Genomic DNA, 21,274 nt, shown 5'->3' with positions numbered 1-21,274 from the left:
AACGGTTATTTTACTAACCTTGACTCTCATTCTGTTGCCATTAAAGTACTTGTCTTATCCTGTTCCACCATTAAGAATAGTCAAACAAATATTTTTCATCCGTCTGGCGTTGTCGGAAAAAAAAACCTAGTTTTACTCCACTTTCTGATGGAGAGTCTGTGGATTATAAAAGAATTCTGAACATAAAAAATACTGCTACTGCTACTGCTAAATACGCAAACTGCTATTAAGCTGAGTAAGTCTCACTAGTTAGGGGTGTTTCTGTGGGAAGCCAAAAATTATTTTGAGTATTAGCAAATAATCAATTTATTTTATAAAAATAACCAAAACATCAACAAAATAAAGTTTGTGCTACAATCGAATAGCATGATAATGTCTCTAACAATGAACATTGAAAAGAACAAAAAATAAGTAATTTCCAAAAATATTTTGACAATATCGAGAGCAAAGTCTCCCGACCGAAATTTCCTTGAGATAATCAGCTGATCGATACAAACTAAGTGACTACGTCTGATTGGTTAAGGCCAATGTACACCAGATTCAGCATATTCGAAATTTTGAGAGAATTCTCTTTCGACCAACTTGGAGTTATCGCTTGCGAACAGCACAATTTGTGTGATGATTAAACAGATTATTCCTAAAAGAGTTTGAACGCTGCAGGGAATCCACATGCATCGATAAAGTGGCTTGAGGTCATTTTCCTTCATCTTCAATCCAAAATGGTTGGGAACAGAGATTTTCATGGTTGACGATTCGTACTTGAAGCAAAATAACTTAACATGAGCCTTGCTTTAGTAAAGGAATAGATACATGACTTAGTTCCGGGTAGAAAATAAAAGAATAAAGAAACAGTTACTATTCTTTACCGATGGTATCATAAAATTGGTCGATTAGAGGGCTGAGGTGAGAGTATTTTATGGTCATTACCGGGAAAACAACACATGTACCAAAGACTTAGAATGGACCATGGCTAGTTTTCGAAATTCTGCGTCTGGACAGATCAATTTGGCATAATTACATTCAATTAAGGAATTGTGATACATGGCAACACTATTACAAATTCTCATGAAAACCAAAGGTGTTTGACGAAATAACAGAGAAGCTATATGAAGACTTATCAAACCAAAATACATCCCAACTGTCCATGGTTGGTCATTATCACGTTAAAAAACATTACTTCCACGTTCAACAAGCACTTCGGCAGTACCCATCATAATTAATCTGAGTGTACGCAAAATTCCATCAGATCGATCCTCACCTTGAACGTTCAACGTTCTGGATCAAAAATTGGAACTTATCTGTTCCCACTTTGGCCATTCCTTAGCACAGAACTATCATGCAAAAGCTGCACACCAAATACACGGCCCTGCAGGCGTTTTAGGTCCCTGAAATTTTGAGGTGGTCAACACCATTTTTTTGAGCAGTTGGTTGAATAGTCTTCAATGTTGACATTACATTGTACTGATGACTATGTACGCTTACACTATTTTATTACTGTTAAACAATATTATGCTTTCACAAGGAGAAGAAAATGTTCCCCCACTGTGCTCAAACAAGTAAGGGTCAATCGACTGAGAGAGTTAAAAATATTTCGAACTGAGGAGGGGTTGCTTCGCTGGCGAAGGTTTCAGGCAAGTTGGGAAAATGAATGCAGGTGAAAATATTAACTTAAGCTGCTTATCGTGTCTATAAAAATTTAAAGGTAAATAGATATATAGCTCTAAACATCAAGATCTAGCGATTCGAAGTGGCAGGTTCCTTAAATACTAAATCATTTTTCTCTCTTGATTGTTCAACGATAATAGATAATTGTAGGAACACTAGATTCAAGGCAAATCAGGCTCAGGTATGTTAGTAAACCAGCAAACACAAGAAGAATGGAAAATAAAGCAAGGGCCAGTCGCCAAACGTAATTCCTTGGCTCACTTCTGTCTTAAAATTGTGCCGAGAGGACAGTGCAACTGATGGAAAAATCAATATTACGCTCTCAAGATAGATATCCATGATCAGGATCACCATGTATTGAATTAAATGTGTTTTTTTCTGACAAACGTAGACACCACTTCCTGACTCAAAGTAACGGAAGATAAATAGAACAGTCTAACTCTCATATTAATCTTCCGGCTGCAAATAAATATAATTCTCTGGTAAAAACTTGCTGATGGCTTAACTTGGAGTTGGAAAAGTCTTCTCATCTTTCGATTTTTCTTTGGGAACAAGTCCATTTTAAAGCTTGAAATTTTCATTAAGAGTTCTGAGAAAAACTTTGTTAAAAACAAATGTTACAGAAATTTGTAAGAAATTGTGTTGATTGGTTTTTCAATTAAAGAAATGAAGTTTGACAGGTAGTCAGGGAGGCTGCAACCAGAAAACATAACTTTAGCTTTATGCTGGACGGAATGCACGAATTACAAACAGATGGAATAATCTACTATCTCCATACCTCTTTTGATTAATTTTTGAAGGTGGCTCTTTCGTTAGTTATAAAATGACACATTCAATTAGATGCATTTACAAAGAAGTTGATCTACAAAAACAATCAAAAGTAGAAATACTTGTTTAGTGCAGGCAAGCCCAATTGCTACCAACAATTAGACAATGATGATATGTTATAGATAGTCATAGATTTTCTTGTGTGGCCCTGACAATCAAGTTTCCTTTCTAATGAATAGCTGTGCTCTAGTAGCAATGAGTGACTTGCCATCTTTTCTCATGCAAAAAAAAGAATTAGTTTTTACAGCCCACTATTAAATATTCGAAATCATTAGTGGCTAAAATAAAAAACATACAATTGATGATTCTTTTCATCAGTTAGCCCCTCAAAATTTAAAGATATAAGTACGAGACAGGGTTCTATGAGCATCATCTTCTGACTGACTTTTTTAATTCATACATTTCTGATAGAAAATGAGAAATAGCACTTGATTTTCATTGAAAAGCAGATTGGAAATGTAAGTATTCCTGATCTGACGTAGATCTCGTTGTTTCCTCATGGCGAAGACCTGCTCGAGTTGGACAACCATAGCTACAGAAGATGCAGAATAGATTGAATTTTACATTTAAAATGATTTGATCATAATATCATATGGAAAATTGGATACAACACAAGGCCTAAAACGAATTTTTATCAATTAGTTTAGGAAAAATATTAGCACAAAGCCTGATTTACCAGATCAGTAGTGATTTTGTCTCATAGTTCTGATAATTATGATTCACTGCAATCGAATGAAAAATTACTGTAAAAATGATTAACGAAAGAGTAAAATTAATTATTGCAAGCTGATGTTGAGTGATTTACATTAAATACAGATTGCAGCAGAATTTAATGTCAAAATCGAAGCAAAAGGCTGGATTCTCAGCTTCAAATTAATCCTACCTTCAACCTCAAGGGCAAAATATACATATGATTCAGCGACAGAATTGGTTTTGCATCGGCACAAAACTATCCTGCCAAAATGAAGAGATAAAAACCTAACCTAACCTGCTACAGGCTCTGAACCAAAGCAACTAAGAATGCAGGCCAAGAAATTTAGTTGAATGACAAGTTAACAGGGTGTCTACACACGTCAAGAATCTTTCCCCAGCCAAATTTTCTTATTTTTTTGGACACAAATCTACCAACACATATTTTAAAATAGGAACTAATTCTACCGTTCATTCTAAAATTGACTACTAGATATTAAAATTCTTTCTTGATGATGTAACTTTCTTAAACATAGTAGTGATTCATAAGAAAAGAGAAAAATTGACCGAACAAAATTCCTCGACATTCGGCGTTGAAATTTTTTCAATTCTACCTGCCAGATAGACACCCTGGTTGAACAGTAGTCACCGATACTAATTTCTGTGGTAGTGCAGTCTGATTGGTGCGACGAGCAGTGAAAAAGGGCCTGCTGGAAACTTGAGACGTAGTAAACTTATAAAATATAACAACTGAAACAAAATTCTTAGAGACATGCATTCCAATCACTTAGAGAGATGTTAGTTCCCTTAAAAACAACAGCACAAAATATTTTGAAATTGACTGCTTTGAACAGTTACTTAAAAATAAAGTTGATATCGACGACTCATTCACATGCTGGTTTAACGTGTTTGCTGCTCTGCACATTAGCGTTAAACTTTCAGAATTTTGGAGGGCGAGTAGTACCAAAAATTGTTCTCTAAAGAGACTTAAGGTTATTACTTTGGCAATTTACTACGAAACGGAGAGTTTAAAACTCGAGGGCAATTACTTCGGGGGCAACAACAATCCTTGTAAGATGGCAAAACCGAATTACATCCAGTTAAATGCATATAAAACGATAGATATCTATGAGGGCACCCTGCCTTACCGAAATCAATTATTATTAGCTGATTTGAATGGGAAAGAACAGTATTACCAACTGGCAAAAATCGCCATAGCAGGGGAAAAAATATGACAGGGCAGCCAACACTTCGATTGTTCAAACATACTTACATAAGTTGGTGACGGTAGCGAAATCTTGTAAAAGTTGAGTTGATAGTCTTTGATTGATTTGACAAGTTTGAAAATAATTTAATTTCTGTTGCGATTGGATATAAAACCGATCCTGAGAGAGAATGTTTCTCGCGGAGCGGGAGGTAAGAATTGCGGTTTCTCTTTGTATGTACGAGCTTGTATACATATAAAAAATTATACAGGGATACAACAAAGATAATATAAAAAAATGTACAAAACACATGAAAAGTAACAATACCATTGGATGGTATACGAAAGCTTACAACAACATAAAAACACATTGAAAATTACGTATGATACAAGATCTTATCCGACGTCGCTTTAATTCCGAATGAGACGAGTGTGGGGGGAGCTACTCGGAAGTAAAGGGAGCGAAAAAAAAGCACCTCATAATGCAATCTATATCACAGATTAATTAATTTGTTAACTGCACTTAGTAGTTGTCGGGTGTACAACGTCCTAAGGGATTCATGAGGGATTGAAATTATGGTACTTGAAATAACTAGAGGTTTGCATGATGTCGGTCCCGTGACAGGGCGCCAACAGAGGATATGCCAACGTCGTGTTCAGAAGATCGTTGTGTTCTTCCAGGGAGTTCTGAGCATAGTGCAGGACCAGCGCCTTCAGCGATTCGTAGATGTTGTAAGGCTCCGCAAAGCCATAGCCTCGCTCTGTCTCGTAGATGATACAGTGATTCACTGTACCATTGCACCTGTTGCAAAAAAATTTTTACCATCAGTAACTATCTCTTTTTTAGTGTACGCTTCCCAATTTCTTGGGTTTACACTTTTTGTCAAGTCGATGGAGCATTTAAGAATCTACTCTGCCATTTCCCATAGCTTTACTATAATTATCGGAGAGCAATTCAAGATGAGGGGCTCAGGTATTTTATGTACTGTAGAGTGTCTGTTGTGGATTAGACTGCAGTGTCCACAACGACTTTCTACAATTGAACTGCCGGTAGTTTAAATTTCTTTGGGTTGAGTTCTTAATACCTTCAGTACAATTACTTTGTTTAAAACATACAGTTTCAATGTATTGAACTATCATGCTAGAATTTCGTTTGCTTAGAATAAAAATTTTATCTCACAGATAAGATAATTAAATTACCTAAATAAAAATAAAGTGATAAAAAAAAAGTTTAAATGACTGAGATTCTAGTGTCATACCTGACTTGCACCCGAGAAACAATGGCAAAGACATAATTTCCATAACTTGCAAGCATGATGAGATTAATTTAATCCAGTCAATTTGAGACAGGATATACATTGGTTGGGATAGATGAATTTAAAATCAAGGCTACTTCTAATGGCAAAAGTTGGTAATGAATGAAAATCTGACGATTCTAAATTCTAAAGTGCCTACATAATGTGCTTAGAGCCCCAAACATCAAGAAAACGGATGATTAGAGAAAGTGGTTTTTTTGATCTCAACTCAGTATAAGATATTAGTTGCAGCAAAAAAAGATTCCGCTTACACTGGAACAAACTTATTTTTTTTTTTTTTTTATTAATTCAACATCGTCAGTTGTGGCAACATCAAACTAGGATACTTCTTAGACGACAATACAAAGTAAGAGCGAACTTTGAAAACTTACATGATAGAGAGTGCATAGTTGCCACCCTGACTACTAGGCCGAACGAGGAAGGTACCGTCCTTTTTACCCATGAGCAACCTTTCAGCATCTGTCCGGGAGCAATCTTTGAGGAGCCACGTTCCTTCGTCATAGTGAGGTATTTCAGCCTCTCCTCCTTCGAAGCGTCCCGTGTTCCCGATATGTCCTCCCGCTAGGAGCTGTTGAATTCGCTGCGGTTTCACACCCCTGCTTTTCAACCATCTGAAATTGGACACAGTCAAGTTAGTCATCTGGCCCTGAGTCCGAACATTCTTCTTGATCAAATATATTAAGATAGATTGACACGGCATGAAACATGTTATACCTCTTCACAAATATTTAATGCTATTTTGCCTAAAAAATTCTGCACAACATCAACAATTCAGTGATTACCCTTTAAGTATTGGACAATATAACAGTCACAAAAAAACAAAAGGAATATTTTGGATTACAATTTGTAGCTCTTCTCTAATAGGAAGTGGTTTAAACTTCAACTCAAAAATTTGTCAGCACTTGCTTTTCAGCTGAAGAAATACTAAGAAGTTTCCAGATTTTTACTTGATAAATTACTAAATCCTGACATGCACATTTTATACAAAACAATGAATACAGAAATAAATTAAATTAATTCATAAATTAATGATAGATCAAAACTGCACGAATCATTCAGGAAAATAGCTTGAGTGACAGTTCCAGTGTTTTAAAAAAAAAAAAACATCTGAATTTTGTTATTACTTCCCGGGCTGCAAAAATTACTCATTGGATTTCTCTCAATGGTAATTTCATTTTTTATTTTCATTTTGCATGCGGATGTTCGCTGTTTCTAAGATAACAATACATGTTTTCTTACACATTAATTACTTTCAATCCATACTAAAGTCAATAAAATGCACAAGGATACTTACACTAAATGCTTTTCCTTCAACCGGAACAGTGTAATTACATCTGGCTTCAAGGTATTGATTTCCCGCTCCAGCGTTCTATTATACGCGACTTGTTGCTTCAAGTTTTCGTCGAGATCCTCTTTGTGTTCCTCGAGAAGAAGTAAGCGTTTCTTTAAGAGATCAGAATTCACTATCAAACTGAAAAGCAAAAACAATTAAGTCAAATAAGTATGAAAATACATGATCGAATTGAGAGATGAACGATGTAAGACCAAACATTACTTGCACATCCTGTGGGTTCATCCGTACCGTGTAAATTCGTCTGCAAAAACATGGCAGTAAAAACAAAATAAGATTATTTAATTTTGACTCCAAGATTAGTTCCGAAAAAAATTTACTTGAAACAATTTTGCAACTTTTGTTCACTGACAAAAAAAAAAACGTAACATGACGAGAATTTGTAAAAAGTTCAAATAACATCAGTTATTATACAGATATTACAGTCCAAAAAAACAATTCAGTTTTGACATTCAAATTTGAAATGAACACAAAAGTAAATAGATGAACTGACTTCTTATTTTCAAAGGGTTTCTCAACGCCAAAAAGTAGTGAACCCTGCACTTTTCTGATCACTCTTCCAAATTGCATTATTACACAGGCAATTTCTACTAACGATGATGGAATTCACCTAAAAAATTTCTTTTCTTAGTGAAGTTGTAGTTGTCTGAGTCTTTTGTCTTACATTGACATAATTTTAATTTTGAGAAAAATATAGCGATGGAACAAAACTTCGATCATCCAGATGAAATTTTCCTATTTCAACAACATATTTGTACCTTTCGAGCCCCTCTTGAGCTGAGGTAGGTAAAACGCTAAACTGGTGAACTCACCTTTTCACTTCATGCGGCTGCGCCTCTTTTTGGAGCATCTCCTGAAGTTTCACCTGTTCCCTGAACATCGCCACCGTTTCCGCAAAGGCTTCCAGTGCTTGGTGTTTCAACTGAATTTCTTTGTTCGTGATCATGAAAGCATCTGAGAGATTGTCAAACATTTTGGTTTTGATCAGCAATTCCTTGTCAATGTCAACCAGTTTCAGCGCAACGTTTTCAACGTCCATCGAGCAGGCAATTTCTTCATCCTGAGGAAGAGAAAAAATGTATTAATTGATCGAAAAATGAACCATGGGTGTAACAGCAAACTTTTAACGAGATAAGAGCACTGTTGATAGAGGTCAACATTCAGAGAGAATTTGTGTTGATACAACCGTCCACAGTGATAGAGACTTGGTACTGAAGATTTTAAAATTGAAATGTTGGTTTATAGTGAAACCAAGTATTTTGGGAGATATCTACCCAATGGAGGATTGCAGGTTCAAAAGTCGCTATTTTCTCACAGCTAACACTATAATTCACTAAAAAACTCAAGTTCATGACTAATATTTTTAATAACTACATATGCATTTCCAGACGCCGTATATATCCTCTTCTAAGGCTAGATTCCAACTTGTTACTGTTTCCATCTTGGAGCGCGTTCCTATTTTAGAATGTTTTATTTTTCTTCTTTTTTTGATACATATAAAAAAATTATCTTGAGTAATTTTAAGTTTGATTGATTTTCCAGATTCTATATCATTAATCTTTCTGTGGAGATAAAAATTATCTCAAAAAGAACTGTGCTTCAAGAAGTGCTGTTCTTTGGCATGTCACTTTCGGAGAGAGAAATTAAAGACGAGTAATTTTCTTGCTCTCACCTGCTGAAACCTGGAGACTGGATACAGTAGCTTAATATCTAAAGTGGAATTGTACTGGGCTAGTGAAACGTTGCGATAGTGTTTCACTAAATCCATCACTGTGTTGAATTTGTAAGGTTCCGAGAAACCGTACTTTCCGTTCCTATGACAGATCTTGATCAATTTGTTCGTGCCGTCTTTGCGGAGGGTTAGCGTGTATTCTCCACCTTTGCTGGATGCATTACGGACCAAGAATGTTCCATCAGGTGTATCCATTAATTTTTCATTCACTTCATCCCTGCAAAAAAACCACACAAAACACCATGAGTTAAAGAGAAGACATTAGAGTATTTCTTTAAAAATAATTCCATTGAAAGGTTCAATTTATGTCAGTGATAAGTTTAACAATAAAAAACACACTAGGAATCATCCTGGAGGTTGACAGAACACATGTAATTCGGTTTTCAATTACTTCTTCTCTTTCTAAGAGCATAATTATTGGTTTCTGGAAATATTGTAAGTTGAAAATCTATTGACTTAAAGTTAGATTTTATTTCTGTGAAGGGATTAAACAATTTAAAAATGGAACTATGGAATTTACTTTACTGATGAAATTTTCGACTGATACTTAATGGCAATTGAGTTCAGATATTGTTACGCGGCATCAATAAAATTGCTTACCTTGTTATATCACCCCAGTACCACTCAGCATCTTGGAGCGTCTGAGGAGAGTCCCGCTCTTCGGCTTCTTGCTGAGACAGTTGTTGCGCTGTATTTGAAGTGTAACCGCTACTGTACGGGCTTGCACCTGCCCTTGAGACCTTTCTTGGAGGCAGGGCTGGAGCTGAGGCGAACTCTGGTAATTTTTCGCCCCAATCACCGTAGAATAGAAGCATTTCTATGATCCGCATGTGTGTTTCTGTATTGTACACTATTTGGCTGGAAGGAGAATAGAAAAAAATAGTAATAATAAATACCCGTCCTTCAAAAAGGCAAAAAAAAATTGGAAAATTTATGATGGGCAGGTTCACTTGAACTCGGGCAAAATAAGTCATCTACTGGTGGAATCAATTGTAAGACACAACTGGGGACTTCATTTATCATTAAATATTTAGATATTGGTAGTATTTAAAATATGCGAGAATTGTGGATGGGACTGTGTTTTTCATCTCCAACGTTTTCCAAAAAGACCCAAGGCAAATATACTTGAACATCAGAGATATTGGAATCTTGTGCTTTATTGACATCATTGCTTTGCATTTGAATGTTTGACAGGAAAAATTTAAAAAAGATTCTTTGGTAGGTTTTTTTTCTTTTTCACTATATTTTTTAAAATCGACAATTCATTTTTTTATTTTAAAAGATGAAAAAGAACTATAACTGGGCCATACATCAGAAATGCCCTCCCATAAGTTGTGATTGAGAGAATTCTGGTAATTTTGGATCAAGTTAGAGGTCTCTTGCTGAAATGACACTTAAAACCATCGCTAAGACATAGAAAAAAAATTGGAGGGAAAATTAAGCCTTCAGTGTGATAACTCTTAGGTTTGAAGTAATTTAAGGGGACTTTTGATCAAGATAAGAAAGAACGACAGTTATATTATCCTTTTCAGCAACCACTGAAAGAAATCGGCTAAAAAAAGCCTAAAAATTAGAAAAACAATTTTTTTGTTGCTAAATCTCGCCCAAAGAACCCCCTTGCACAAAAGCAAGGAGGCATAGATGGCTTGGTTATCAACATGTTAAGGAAGATTAGAACTTCGATGTGTTGAGGATAGGGTTTACAATGTAAGCTTACATGATTCGTTCCCACGGTGGCCTGAGAAGGACATGAGAAAGAACTTGGATTAAAACGGTGGGTGGTTCCTTGATTCCTCTCGCATGGTTCAGTTGGCACAACCGACAGAAATGAGCCATTAGGAAGCAGAGCAGGGACTTGTGGTGCACAGGTAGTTCCTGCACTATATGGTACAAACACATCCCGCTTTGTTCATCGCTACGGATTTCTGCACAGAAAAGGATTAGTATCATTTGAGTTTTCTCATATGAAATAAGCTGCAAGGAATGCATCATAAGCATGGGAATTTTTCACCAAATATTGTTAAAATAAATGAAAAAACGAGTAGAATGAACGCTTATTCAACTTTGTTCATTCAGTGGTTATCCGTTAAGGAGAGTCGCAAAACATTTTTGGTCAAAATGAATTTTATTTTGAAATAGAGTACTAAATGTCCTCAGCTGTAATTTAAGACAAAGTGAATGATGACCAATTTTTCAAAATTTGGTCATTATTGAATAAGATATGCAATGTTTTGTGAAGCAAAAAGTGATGCAATCATTCAGTGTGGTCAAAACTTGAAACATTTTTTCTCCAAACACAGTTTTTGGCCCTTAAGGTACACTTCTCTCAGGATTTACTGCATGGATTTTCAAAAACTTTTATACATTTTTTCCTAACTACAGACACGATGGTTTTCCATTTTTATTTTTCAAAAAGAATGAGAATGAGTCTACAGGCCTCATTTACTACTTTTATTTTTTTTAAAAAAAAAAAAAAAAAAACTTATACAAATTTCAAATTTCAGAATTTTTAAAAGTACTTTACTTCAAAGCTAGAAAAAAAATCTAAGGAATCAAACAAAATGGAGAGTTTTTGAAAATCCATCCCAAGGAATGACATCAACATGGATCACGATTATCAGTCTTGACTACAATTATAAAATGCTGCTTAATGAAAACTTCTAGTTTGCATTGTTTAAAATCTAATTTGTGAATTTTTTGGCACATGGTAAGAGTTCCAATTTTACACAAATTCAAAATGGCATAAAAAAATAAGAATTGCGATCCACGATGACGACACAATTTTCCTAGGGAACAAAGAATATAAACGCTCCTGAACACAGGAATTTTGAAGATGCGTGGTACAAATTACGGGTACTGTGTGTTAAGGAGTGCTTTCAGACTTACTATATGTGCTTTTCGAGATTTATAGGTAGTTTTATCTGTAAAACCTAATCTTACATCTATATCCATTATGATAGCTCACTGATTTAAATATTTTTTAAGATTAAATAAGGACACTTACTTGAAGCTTCTAGAAATCTATCATACCACTGAACAGGTATCACAGGATCAGGAAGTTCCCGTAGGAATTTCTTCAAAATACTAGCGATGGTGTTGGCATCGTAAGTTGAAAAATCGACACTGGACATATCTAGAAAACAGATTCGAGAGAGAAAAAAAATGAGAAAACTTAATGTTTGAACGAGGCTTGAAAAAATATTGGCTTTCAGTCTTGTTTGATTGATTGAGAAATGCTGAACTGATATTTCCTGGTAGGAAATGGGTCATTCTATTGAGAAGTATTAATATTTTTTTCATGCTCCCACTTTACTGAAGTTTTTTTGGTCATGAGGAAAAGGAGACCTCTTACAATTACTCTAGTACCCACTTTTTTCTGTAAAAGATTTATTAAAATATTGTCATCGTCGGATAAGACAATCAAAATTTATCCATCATTATACAAACAATAGTAATACTATTTTTTCTTTAGGTCTTTGTGCCTTGTGAAATGAAGTAAAATATTTGGGGAAAAAATAAATATCTGGTGATTGCTCAAAAATTTATCTCAACACTTTCATGAATTCCCAGGCTAACAAAGAAGATTTATCGAGTCCAAGTTATCACCTCTTCATTTTGAATGCTAAATGTCAAAAAAGTTTACCTTACGATTTCTACGTTGGGTATTTTAAAAATTTATTTTCTTAAAAACTGATCAATAGTGACATACATTTCGAACCTTTGGAACAGTTTTTAATCTTTGTAAAAATACTATTTCTTCTGCCGAAAATTACTGAATATTTATTCAATGACCAAAGAAGTGGTGTTTATGAATTATTCTTAGCAGAAGAGAAATATTGACTTGAGGATACCTAGAACACTCACCTTCATTAATTTTTTTCCTGAGTTCCAGCAATTTTTCAGACGATGCTGAGGATTGGTACATTTTATACAGATCGAGAGTCGGCATGTTCCTGGCAAAAGTTTCCAGTTGCTTCGTACAGATCATTACTAAATTTGGTGCTGCAGATTGAGCCGGATTGAACTGAGCGCAAAGCCCTAGACCAAACACTACAAAAAGAAAAAAATTGATTCAGTAAAACCACCGTATTTACTTTCATCACTTACAAAGGGATAATATTAAGTGAGGGACCTGCAAATATAACAATATCTAAATTTCCATGGGTTGATCTTTATTCTCGTCAATAATATTACATTTAAGAGCATTAAAAATTGAATAAAAAGAACATTTATTGATACTTGGTGTCTTACCTGATTTCACTAAATATCGAGATGGGCGGTCGCAACTAGAGGAGAGGCATGATGGTAAACCAGTTGCAGCACAAGTCCTGTGTGCGACTAAACCACAATCTAAAGACAAAAAAGTTATTCAAGGATAAGACCATGAGTAAATGGGGGGGGGGGGAGGGGGAGTACAATCTACACACAGGAAACATCACTGCACTTAGAAGAAGATAAAATATACAGAGCAAGGGAAGGATTTCCTTATGCCTTAAGATGTCTTTGTTTTCATACCACTTGCAACAGCATAGTTTCAAAAAAAGTTTTACCGAGTATGTGTTCCAGTATCATTCATGCACCACGAGAGGTCGTTTAAACATACTCCTACTGAAATAATTATCGAGATTGGAAAATAAAACTTACTTTAATGATCATGTGCCTAATTAAAATTTTCAGGCACTTTGATGTCGCGTAACTTTCTGGGCAAGTAAAAATGTAATGTATTATAACTTTTTCCAAACTCCATTTCCTTTATTCTGGCAAGGCACAGAAGAATCTAAAAATTCGATTTTCATAGTCTGATTTCTTCCTGACTGACATTCCTTTTGTTGTTATAATTGATTGGATACTTTATTGAAAAGAAAGAACTATGAAAGTTCCTAGCCTTCCCATTTCGATTGTCTATTTATCCTCAAAATTTTCAAAGCCATATCCTTTTCTTTTATCTTCAGGGACAATTTTCAGGAAATTTTAAAAAAAAGGCATGCAAATTACACTGCCATTTTGTAAGAAATTGCAAAATACACAGCAATTTCGCTAGATGTGTAAATTCCATCCCAAAATAACCTAAAAACATGAGATTTTAGGGCAAAAATACTCCGGCTTATCCAATTATCACAACCTTTCCATTCACTTGAGTTGAAGGCTATGCAATCCGGATTGTACGATCAATCCATTTCTACACCCCTGATGAAGATTAGGTAACTATGATGAATTATGAGGGGAAATGTCTTCCAACCAGGAAATTTTTATAGATAATTCCTCTTTTTGTTTTTGAAAAAATAAATAAATAAATCTGAACTGAATCAAATGAGACTGAAGGTTACCTTGACAAATGAATCCTTGATGAAGGAGACCACGCATGTACTTATTGCATTTATCACATCGTTGCAAGTTTGTAAAGCTATGTTTTATCAATCTATGATCGGCACAAGTGGCTCTGAGATTCGCTGGGTCGACGAAGGAATCGTCGCTAGAGTCGTACGCAGGTTTCCGACACAGTTCGTCGATTGCAACCAAAATGGCGATTTGATGGAATTCCTCTTTGATGCCCATATTCTGGAAAAAATGCAAAGAATAAATACTGAGTAAAAACTGTTTTATACTTAGTGAAAATAAAGCTACTATTTCCACATGATTAAATTTTTGCTAAATAAATATAAGGTTAGGATACTCTATAGCAAATAATGCAGTCATTGAACACTTGAAACACCTGAAGGGTAGATACTAGAATTTTATGTTGGATGTACCTGATGTTTTCTTGATTTAAACTGATAATTTAAATGAAGTTTTTTCATCAGAATTAATTGCCACTCATTTGACTTGACAAACCAACACATTCATTGAATTGAATCAAATGTTTCACTTTAGCATGCACTAAACTTCATGTTGTTGAAAAATGCGGGACAAACATGGTATTTCTTGATCCATGACCGATTGTCCTGATTTTACCAAATATTTTCCGGTTTTTATTGACAGTGGACACCCTAACCTTATCAGGCAGAAGATACTTTTGATGTAAATTTTTAAAATCAAACAAAATTTTCACTCTTTCTCTTTTCGAAGTTTCAGTTTTTGAATAATTTTTTACTGTGAAACTTCAAACAAGAAAAAACATTTAACAAGTGGGGAAAAAAAATTCCTTTTTTATGGGTTATCTGCTCTCAAACATCCTGAGCTGCTGAGCATGACTATTAATAAAAATAGAGTAAACATGGTTCAAAACAGAATTCTTGCTGAGTCTTGAAATTCAATAAAAAAAATGCAACTTGAAATAATATGAGGAACACAGAGGAGCAAATGGTTTTTTTTATATTTTTTATTTATTTCTTTCTTTTCAAATCCACTCTCAAGTTCATTAATGGTTCTGTAAGTTGAAACTATAATTGTTCAAGACTGATACATCATGCCTATCACAAGAACTTGAGAAATTGATCTCTGAAGAGTAACAAAAATGTATAGACAAACAGCTTTGCCATTATTTCACACTAAAATTCTTTTACTTGTTACTTGGCGCCTCCACACAAGGTGACAACCTTGCTTACGAGTTCAGCCATACCTCTGCAAGGAGAAAACTGATCAACCACAGTGCAATTTAAAATCCATCGGCCACTAAATGCTGAACTTAAAGAGTTTTTCATGAGCTTGAGGGTTAGATGGAATTGATGACACAGTAGAATTTTTGGAAAATTTACCAAATGGTCAAAAACAAGATTTTTTAACCTCCCTCTGACAGTTTCTTTCATCTTTTTGCTGTCTGAATTGTTGGACACGTTTATAATTTTTCCTTTAAGGTGGAAAAATGAAAATCTGGGATTGGTAACCAGTTATGATGTATATAAAAAAAAACGAACCATGAGTTTCTCTTTGTCTAGATGAGGTAGATCTGAGCCTTTGATGTCTTTTAACCGGAAAACATCCGCATATCGATAGAGATTCACTGCGGCCATCCACTCGACAACATCTGAGCATGACCAGTCACTGATGGGCTGCAAAAAAAACACAAAGTACTTATGAGATTAAACAAATTTTAAAAAAAGGCTGTAAACATAAATACATTCAGAGAGATCTCAATATCACACTTTCAGATTCTTCTTTCACTTTGCAAGAATCTATGAGCTCTTGTAAAATAAAAAAAAAGACAGGGAGTTACATTTCAAGGTAATGGTGTTTCTCTAATCTTTGGCAGTGAACAATTTCAAGACAAGAGCTTGAGCATTGTTTATCAGGATACGTAGTAAGGATATAATCATAGTCTCATGGTAATCATGATCTTTCATAATTCATCAAATTATCAGAAATTTACCCATTTTTCCTTGTTTTAATCACCCTCTTCCACCCTGCAGGATTTGGGGCAAAATGAATACAACAAAAATAAGTCACTGGAAAGGAATTTTTCCAGGGTGCTAATAAATTTCACAAAAAAATTCCAAACCTTTTCTCGCCTTTATTCTGACTTTAGGGCCAATTTCGCTTGTTTAGTCAAGGTACTGCTAATGAGGGGAAAAAAAAACCAGTATGAAGTGGCCCGAATACTGTGCGTAACAAGGTGGAGAAAACATGCTGGGTACACACCGTTTTGGGGGATATCAAAGCCAAGAAGTTCCAATTATTATAATTAGAGTCAAGAGTGGGTATATATTTTTAACTCAAATGAGAAACAGTACAAAACTGAGGGGAGACAGTGTTCAGTGTGTGTTAATATTACAATGCAAACTGCCTTAGCTGAACACTCTCCCCCCTCAGTTTTGTACTGGTACTCATTAGAGTAAAAAAAATTACTTTTGACTCTACTTATAATTGTTGGAACTTCTTGGCTTTAATTTCCCCGCAAAATTGCGTGTACCCACCAGCACCGTTTCTCCACCTTGATACTACTAAGTAAGTATTGTGCAGTCATTCAAGATTCTGAGGGCACATCTCCCTATTTCATGGCGTAAGCCGAGGAACAGCTCTGATTTTAGCATTGCAAACCTCCCACTCATGTTTCACTTCTTTTGAAAAATAATTAACCAAGAGTTTCCTTCAGATTTTTTTCCATGTATTAAAAAATATCCACAGAAAATTCGAGGGGATACTTCGGTTTTTTCCCTTAAAAAAACAAAAAATAATCACTCAGAGACTTTAAAATATTCTGATTTGCACATTTCTTTACTTTAGCCATCAACTTGCTAAATGTTGAGAAAAATCAATAGAACCATACTTCTAAGGGACTTTGTCTTAAAAATAAACAAATTAAGAGCTGGACAGTTTAATTCTGAAATTCTATCATGAAGAAGAAAAGAGATCCTTAAGTGCTTATAATGAATCGCGATGACAAAAATTCGTTTTATGCTTTTCTTTGAAAAATAGATTCAGCTGAGCCACATCCATATAGAAATTTATAATCTAGTTCTTCCAGACCTATCATAGGAATACCCTTTTCTACCCTAGGGCCACCCCAACATCACCACAGAACTCCTAGAAATACTTATCTACGATTAGGAATTGTGAATACATCTGCTTATCATCTCTAAGTTGAAAATTTAAAAAAAAATAAATTCAAATTCGAGATTCTACTCCTTACAACCTAAAAGAATGTTGATTGACATTTGAACTTCAATTATATTTATCATTAGATTTAAACTAGATGTGAAAGTAATTAAAAAAGGTTCAGAGATAAGGTAGTATATCAAGCATCTCAAGAATTTCCTGGTCAATAATACTGATGGTCACAATTTTGCGTCTCAACAAAAATTGATTTGAATGTAGAAAATGAATTCTATTCATATCAGATGATTAATCTTCAGGAAATTACAAATACAGACATCAAGTGTGCTTTAAAGTGGTTTGTAATTAATTGAAAGTGATTTATCAGTGATTTCGGATGCAATTAAAATAATGACTGTATCAGTAGAGCACTCAATCATTCAACGACATTAAATTTGAACATCAGGATGAATATTTTTTTTTTCCAATTGATGTCTTTGTGAGCTAAATTTCTTTCATTACAAACTGGAACTATCTTTTTTCCCATCCATCTCCATCCACAGGAGTATCTGAATAGAAAACTATGATTTTTCCAAGTGCCAGTAAAATTCTACAACGAACTCCATTAGAAAGAAAAGAGTTTCAGCAAATGCAGAACAGCAGGAATTTAAAAGTTTTCCAAGTGCCAGTAAAATTCTACAACGAACTCCATTAGAAAGAAAAGAGTTTCAGCAAATGCAGAACAGCAGGAATTTAAAAGCACGTCCTTGTTTGAATAAGTTAAAAATAAAAGAACAAAATAAAGGAGGAATTTCTCGCGGATATCGCAAGGTTTTCTAAGTTTTCATTTGCACTAAAACCAGAAGAAAGGCAGCATCTGCATTTATGTCATTTGAAAATTTGGTTCTAGTCATAACAATTCCAGTTGTGATTTTACTTTTGACATTGCTACCTTCAATTTTTACCTCATTGATAATTTGTTCCTTCTACTTAATTGTAAGATGACTGGGTCTGCCAGTAAAGCTTTGCTCATTTCTACAGTACACCTTTGTATATTTACTTCCTGGAGGTGCAGTTTCATCTTAGGGGAATGAGGAAAATGCTCTCTGTATTGCTGGAAAGAGAATTTCTCTAATTTCGCCTTGGCTCCTTCTAAAGAAAATAGGGAGCTAATAGGCATAGCTTGAGTTGTGAACAAGCTTCCTCAAAACATGTCAATGAGGCTGTGTTCCATCAGGTTGAAAATCAGACATTCCTCTTCCACTCTTGAGTTCAGTACTTATCCTGGCTCAAGTGTTGGCTGACTTCACACTTTTCAGCACCCCTGAATCAGACTGCTAATGGTTGCCTCCGGAATTTCTATCACAGCTAATTTACAGTCCTAAAGAGAGTATGATAAAGGAGCCTCTTCGAGCTAAGCAGTAGGAGTTTAAAGCAGCCTGATTAGACATCAAAATATGATGCATTGCGTGGTTGAGAAAGGGCTGTGTCTACTCTTTTTGTGTTGACATAGTTTCAATAATTGGGCTGCCGATTGGTTGTGCTTACTGATCCAGCGAGAGATAAATAAATAGAAAACATAAACAGCTTCGTACTTAATCTGAGCACTTGATGTCTCCTTTCAGCTACAGTCTACCATGGAGTATTCACAGCACTTCCTCTAAGTACTTCAGCATAAAATCTCCTGTTCATTGAGTATGGTGCAAAATGATCAGGTGAAAAAAAAAAACAGTGATAAACCTGAGTTTTAGGCTGTGGCATAGCAGTGGAATTGAAACTTTTTTGTTGGCTAATACTTGTTCATCACAAGTTGGTATTATCAGTCCCTGCTACCTAGGAGAAAATTGTCCGTTGAATATTATTCTGAAGGCAGTACCTAACCTACAAAATTTCCAATAGCTGTCTCAGGATTAACACAAGTGATTCCCAACTTTTGAAGGAATTCACCTGTCAGACTAGAGTAGAAGTTTTGATAAAACTCCAGAATTTACACCAGTTGGAGGACTAAGGTGTGCGCAATTGTGCCAACACTTACGCCTGCTCAGCAGAATTCTCAGTGGCAGCTTGGCTGCTATTTGAAGCCCCATTTCCTACTCAGCTGGTAGAATTTATTGACAGAGTACATCAAATAGCAAGCTAAGTAGTAAACCCATCACATAGGAGCCAACAACCTGCGGTCTACACCAACTGCAGCTGATCATGTTGACCTACATATGGAGTGCTCCAAATCCTGATAGCGGTGCCCACGCAGTGATAAGAGATAAAGTGCTCACAATCAGATGAACTTAAAACTACGGAAGTGACAGAAAAAGGGCTCACCGTGTCTTTTGTGTGTGTGACCGGAGGGAGGATATCCTTGTTCTTCTGGCACGGGTAGTTGAGAGCATACTTGAGGCAGACGGTGTGGAGGCAGGCGAAGCAATCTGACGGGCACAGAGAATAACACATACAACAGCACGATAACTGGCAAGAGCATAGTAGATAGTGATAGTTAAGTACGCGGGCACAGTTGGGGAACTGAGGGATGTTCAAGGGGTTGGAGGTTGTTGATAAGGTCGGGGGTTTGGCGTAATCGCTGCTCGAGTAGACGGAGGCTATGGAATTGACCGTCTGTCGCACGCAGAACATGTCCAAATCGAGCGGACTTTTCTTCACATGGTGCTGACTCGGGGAAGCCGGAGCCGAGCACTTGTGGGTGCCGTGAGTGAAGCTGAAGGATCGTTGCCTCGTCCCGGTGAGCATGTAGTTGTCCGAATCGATATTCAGAGCGGGCACAGGGAGCGCGGGCGGCATCTTGAGCTCATAGCAGCCCTTCGGCTCCGCTTTCGAGTTGAAATTCTTGCCCGAGTCGGACCCGGGGGTTTCTTGTTCCAGGGGCCTTTGCAACGGAGCCTTCACCCCGACGCCACGCATACCTTTCACGGGTTCCCGATCCCCTGCACGGAGCCCCCGAAGATCGAAACGCACTGGGCCCGTTGCCGTTGCCGCTGCCACGCTGAGGCTCCGAGAGCCAGATCCTTCCACGGCCCGATTCCCCGCCAACGGGGAGACATTACACTTGGACCCTCCGGAGACCCGACACCGAGCTAGGAAAACGCACCAGCCATGGAGCCACAAAAGCTCGACATCCACAACTTCGCTGATTCCGCACGGGTTAATCGCCAGCGAATGCGAGAGCGAGACTGCGAGACAAGTCGACCGTGCTGCGCAGTGCCCACCGACATGGAGAGCCCACAGAGTGAGACCCTCACCCTCCGTCGTGACGTAGGAACGCACACCAGCCAATGAGAGTGAAGCTTCAGCAAGGCGCAGGCGCTGCTACGCGCCGTACACGACCCAACTCCGCCAGCACTCATACACTCGGTTATGACGTAGAAGTACACGCCGACCAATGAGAGTAAAGATACAGCAAGGCGCAGACCTTCAACGCGCCGTACATGACCCAACTTCGCCACAGCTCTCGTAAGACAAGCGGTATTTTGTAAAAATGCGCTCTCAAACTCGTCGGCACCCTCTGTATCGCCTCCATAACCGAACGGCGCGAGATAATCGCCAATCGCGAGCGATCGAACTCGAAATCGACGGAGCGACTCCCTGCGCACGAGCAAGTCCCGGCGGCCCCAACTCCCGATCCCACGTTGCCGCGTCGTCGCCACCGCGTAAAATACGCTGCCGCATTCGCGAACGGCGACCGGGAAGTCAGGCGGCGACGCCGCGGACTTGAGGCAACATTCACGTTTCACGTACTCCCGGCTCCAAACTTGAATTAGGGGATTCCGCGTTGCCGGCTCCACCAGTTCCGCCGTCGGGAGGGGGGTGGCGGTGGTGGTGGGGAGGGGAGGGGGGCGAGGAAACGTCCCGCGAGGCCGAAGACACGAGGATGCCACATTCGAAGCTAATTGATTGGCAACCGCTCCACGTCAAACTCCACGTGTATCGATCATGCCAAAAAAATTTTGGGCTCACACCAAGAGACCAACCTCGGCGCGCGCCCGCGGGTACCATCGCGCTGCACCCCC

The 21,274-nt window shown here is 37.0% G+C and overlaps 1 protein-coding gene across 1 annotated transcript in view; it reads right to left on the bottom strand.

Annotated features, from left to right (window-relative positions):
- Positions 1 to 288: 288 nt before the first annotated feature.
- Positions 289 to 21,274, bottom strand: part of Pi3K21B (phosphatidylinositol 3-kinase regulatory subunit alpha) — a 41,135-nt gene continuing 20,149 nt past the window's right edge. Inside the window, exons 7-19 of the mRNA XM_072303645.1 lie at positions 19,575 to 19,678; positions 15,641 to 15,775; positions 14,114 to 14,345; positions 13,038 to 13,136; positions 12,651 to 12,836; positions 11,791 to 11,919; positions 10,504 to 10,711; positions 9,387 to 9,644; positions 8,727 to 9,003; positions 7,867 to 8,114; positions 6,998 to 7,174; positions 6,075 to 6,314; positions 289 to 5,189 (exon numbers count right to left, since the gene is read on the bottom strand). Of these exons, the coding sequence (XP_072159746.1) occupies positions 4,946 to 5,189; positions 6,075 to 6,314; positions 6,998 to 7,174; positions 7,867 to 8,114; positions 8,727 to 9,003; positions 9,387 to 9,644; positions 10,504 to 10,711; positions 11,791 to 11,919; positions 12,651 to 12,836; positions 13,038 to 13,136; positions 14,114 to 14,345; positions 15,641 to 15,775; positions 19,575 to 19,678 (2,537 nt within the window). The 3' untranslated portion in view covers positions 289 to 4,945. The remainder of the gene's footprint in view (positions 5,190 to 6,074; positions 6,315 to 6,997; positions 7,175 to 7,866; positions 8,115 to 8,726; positions 9,004 to 9,386; positions 9,645 to 10,503; positions 10,712 to 11,790; positions 11,920 to 12,650; positions 12,837 to 13,037; positions 13,137 to 14,113; positions 14,346 to 15,640; positions 15,776 to 19,574; positions 19,679 to 21,274) is intronic.

Source organism: Bemisia tabaci, chromosome 8 (genome assembly GCF_918797505.1).
Source record: "Bemisia tabaci chromosome 8, PGI_BMITA_v3".
In the NCBI taxonomy this organism is placed as follows: Eukaryota; Metazoa; Arthropoda; class Insecta; order Hemiptera; family Aleyrodidae; genus Bemisia; species Bemisia tabaci.
This window is presented reverse-complemented; position numbering and strand designations above follow the sequence as displayed.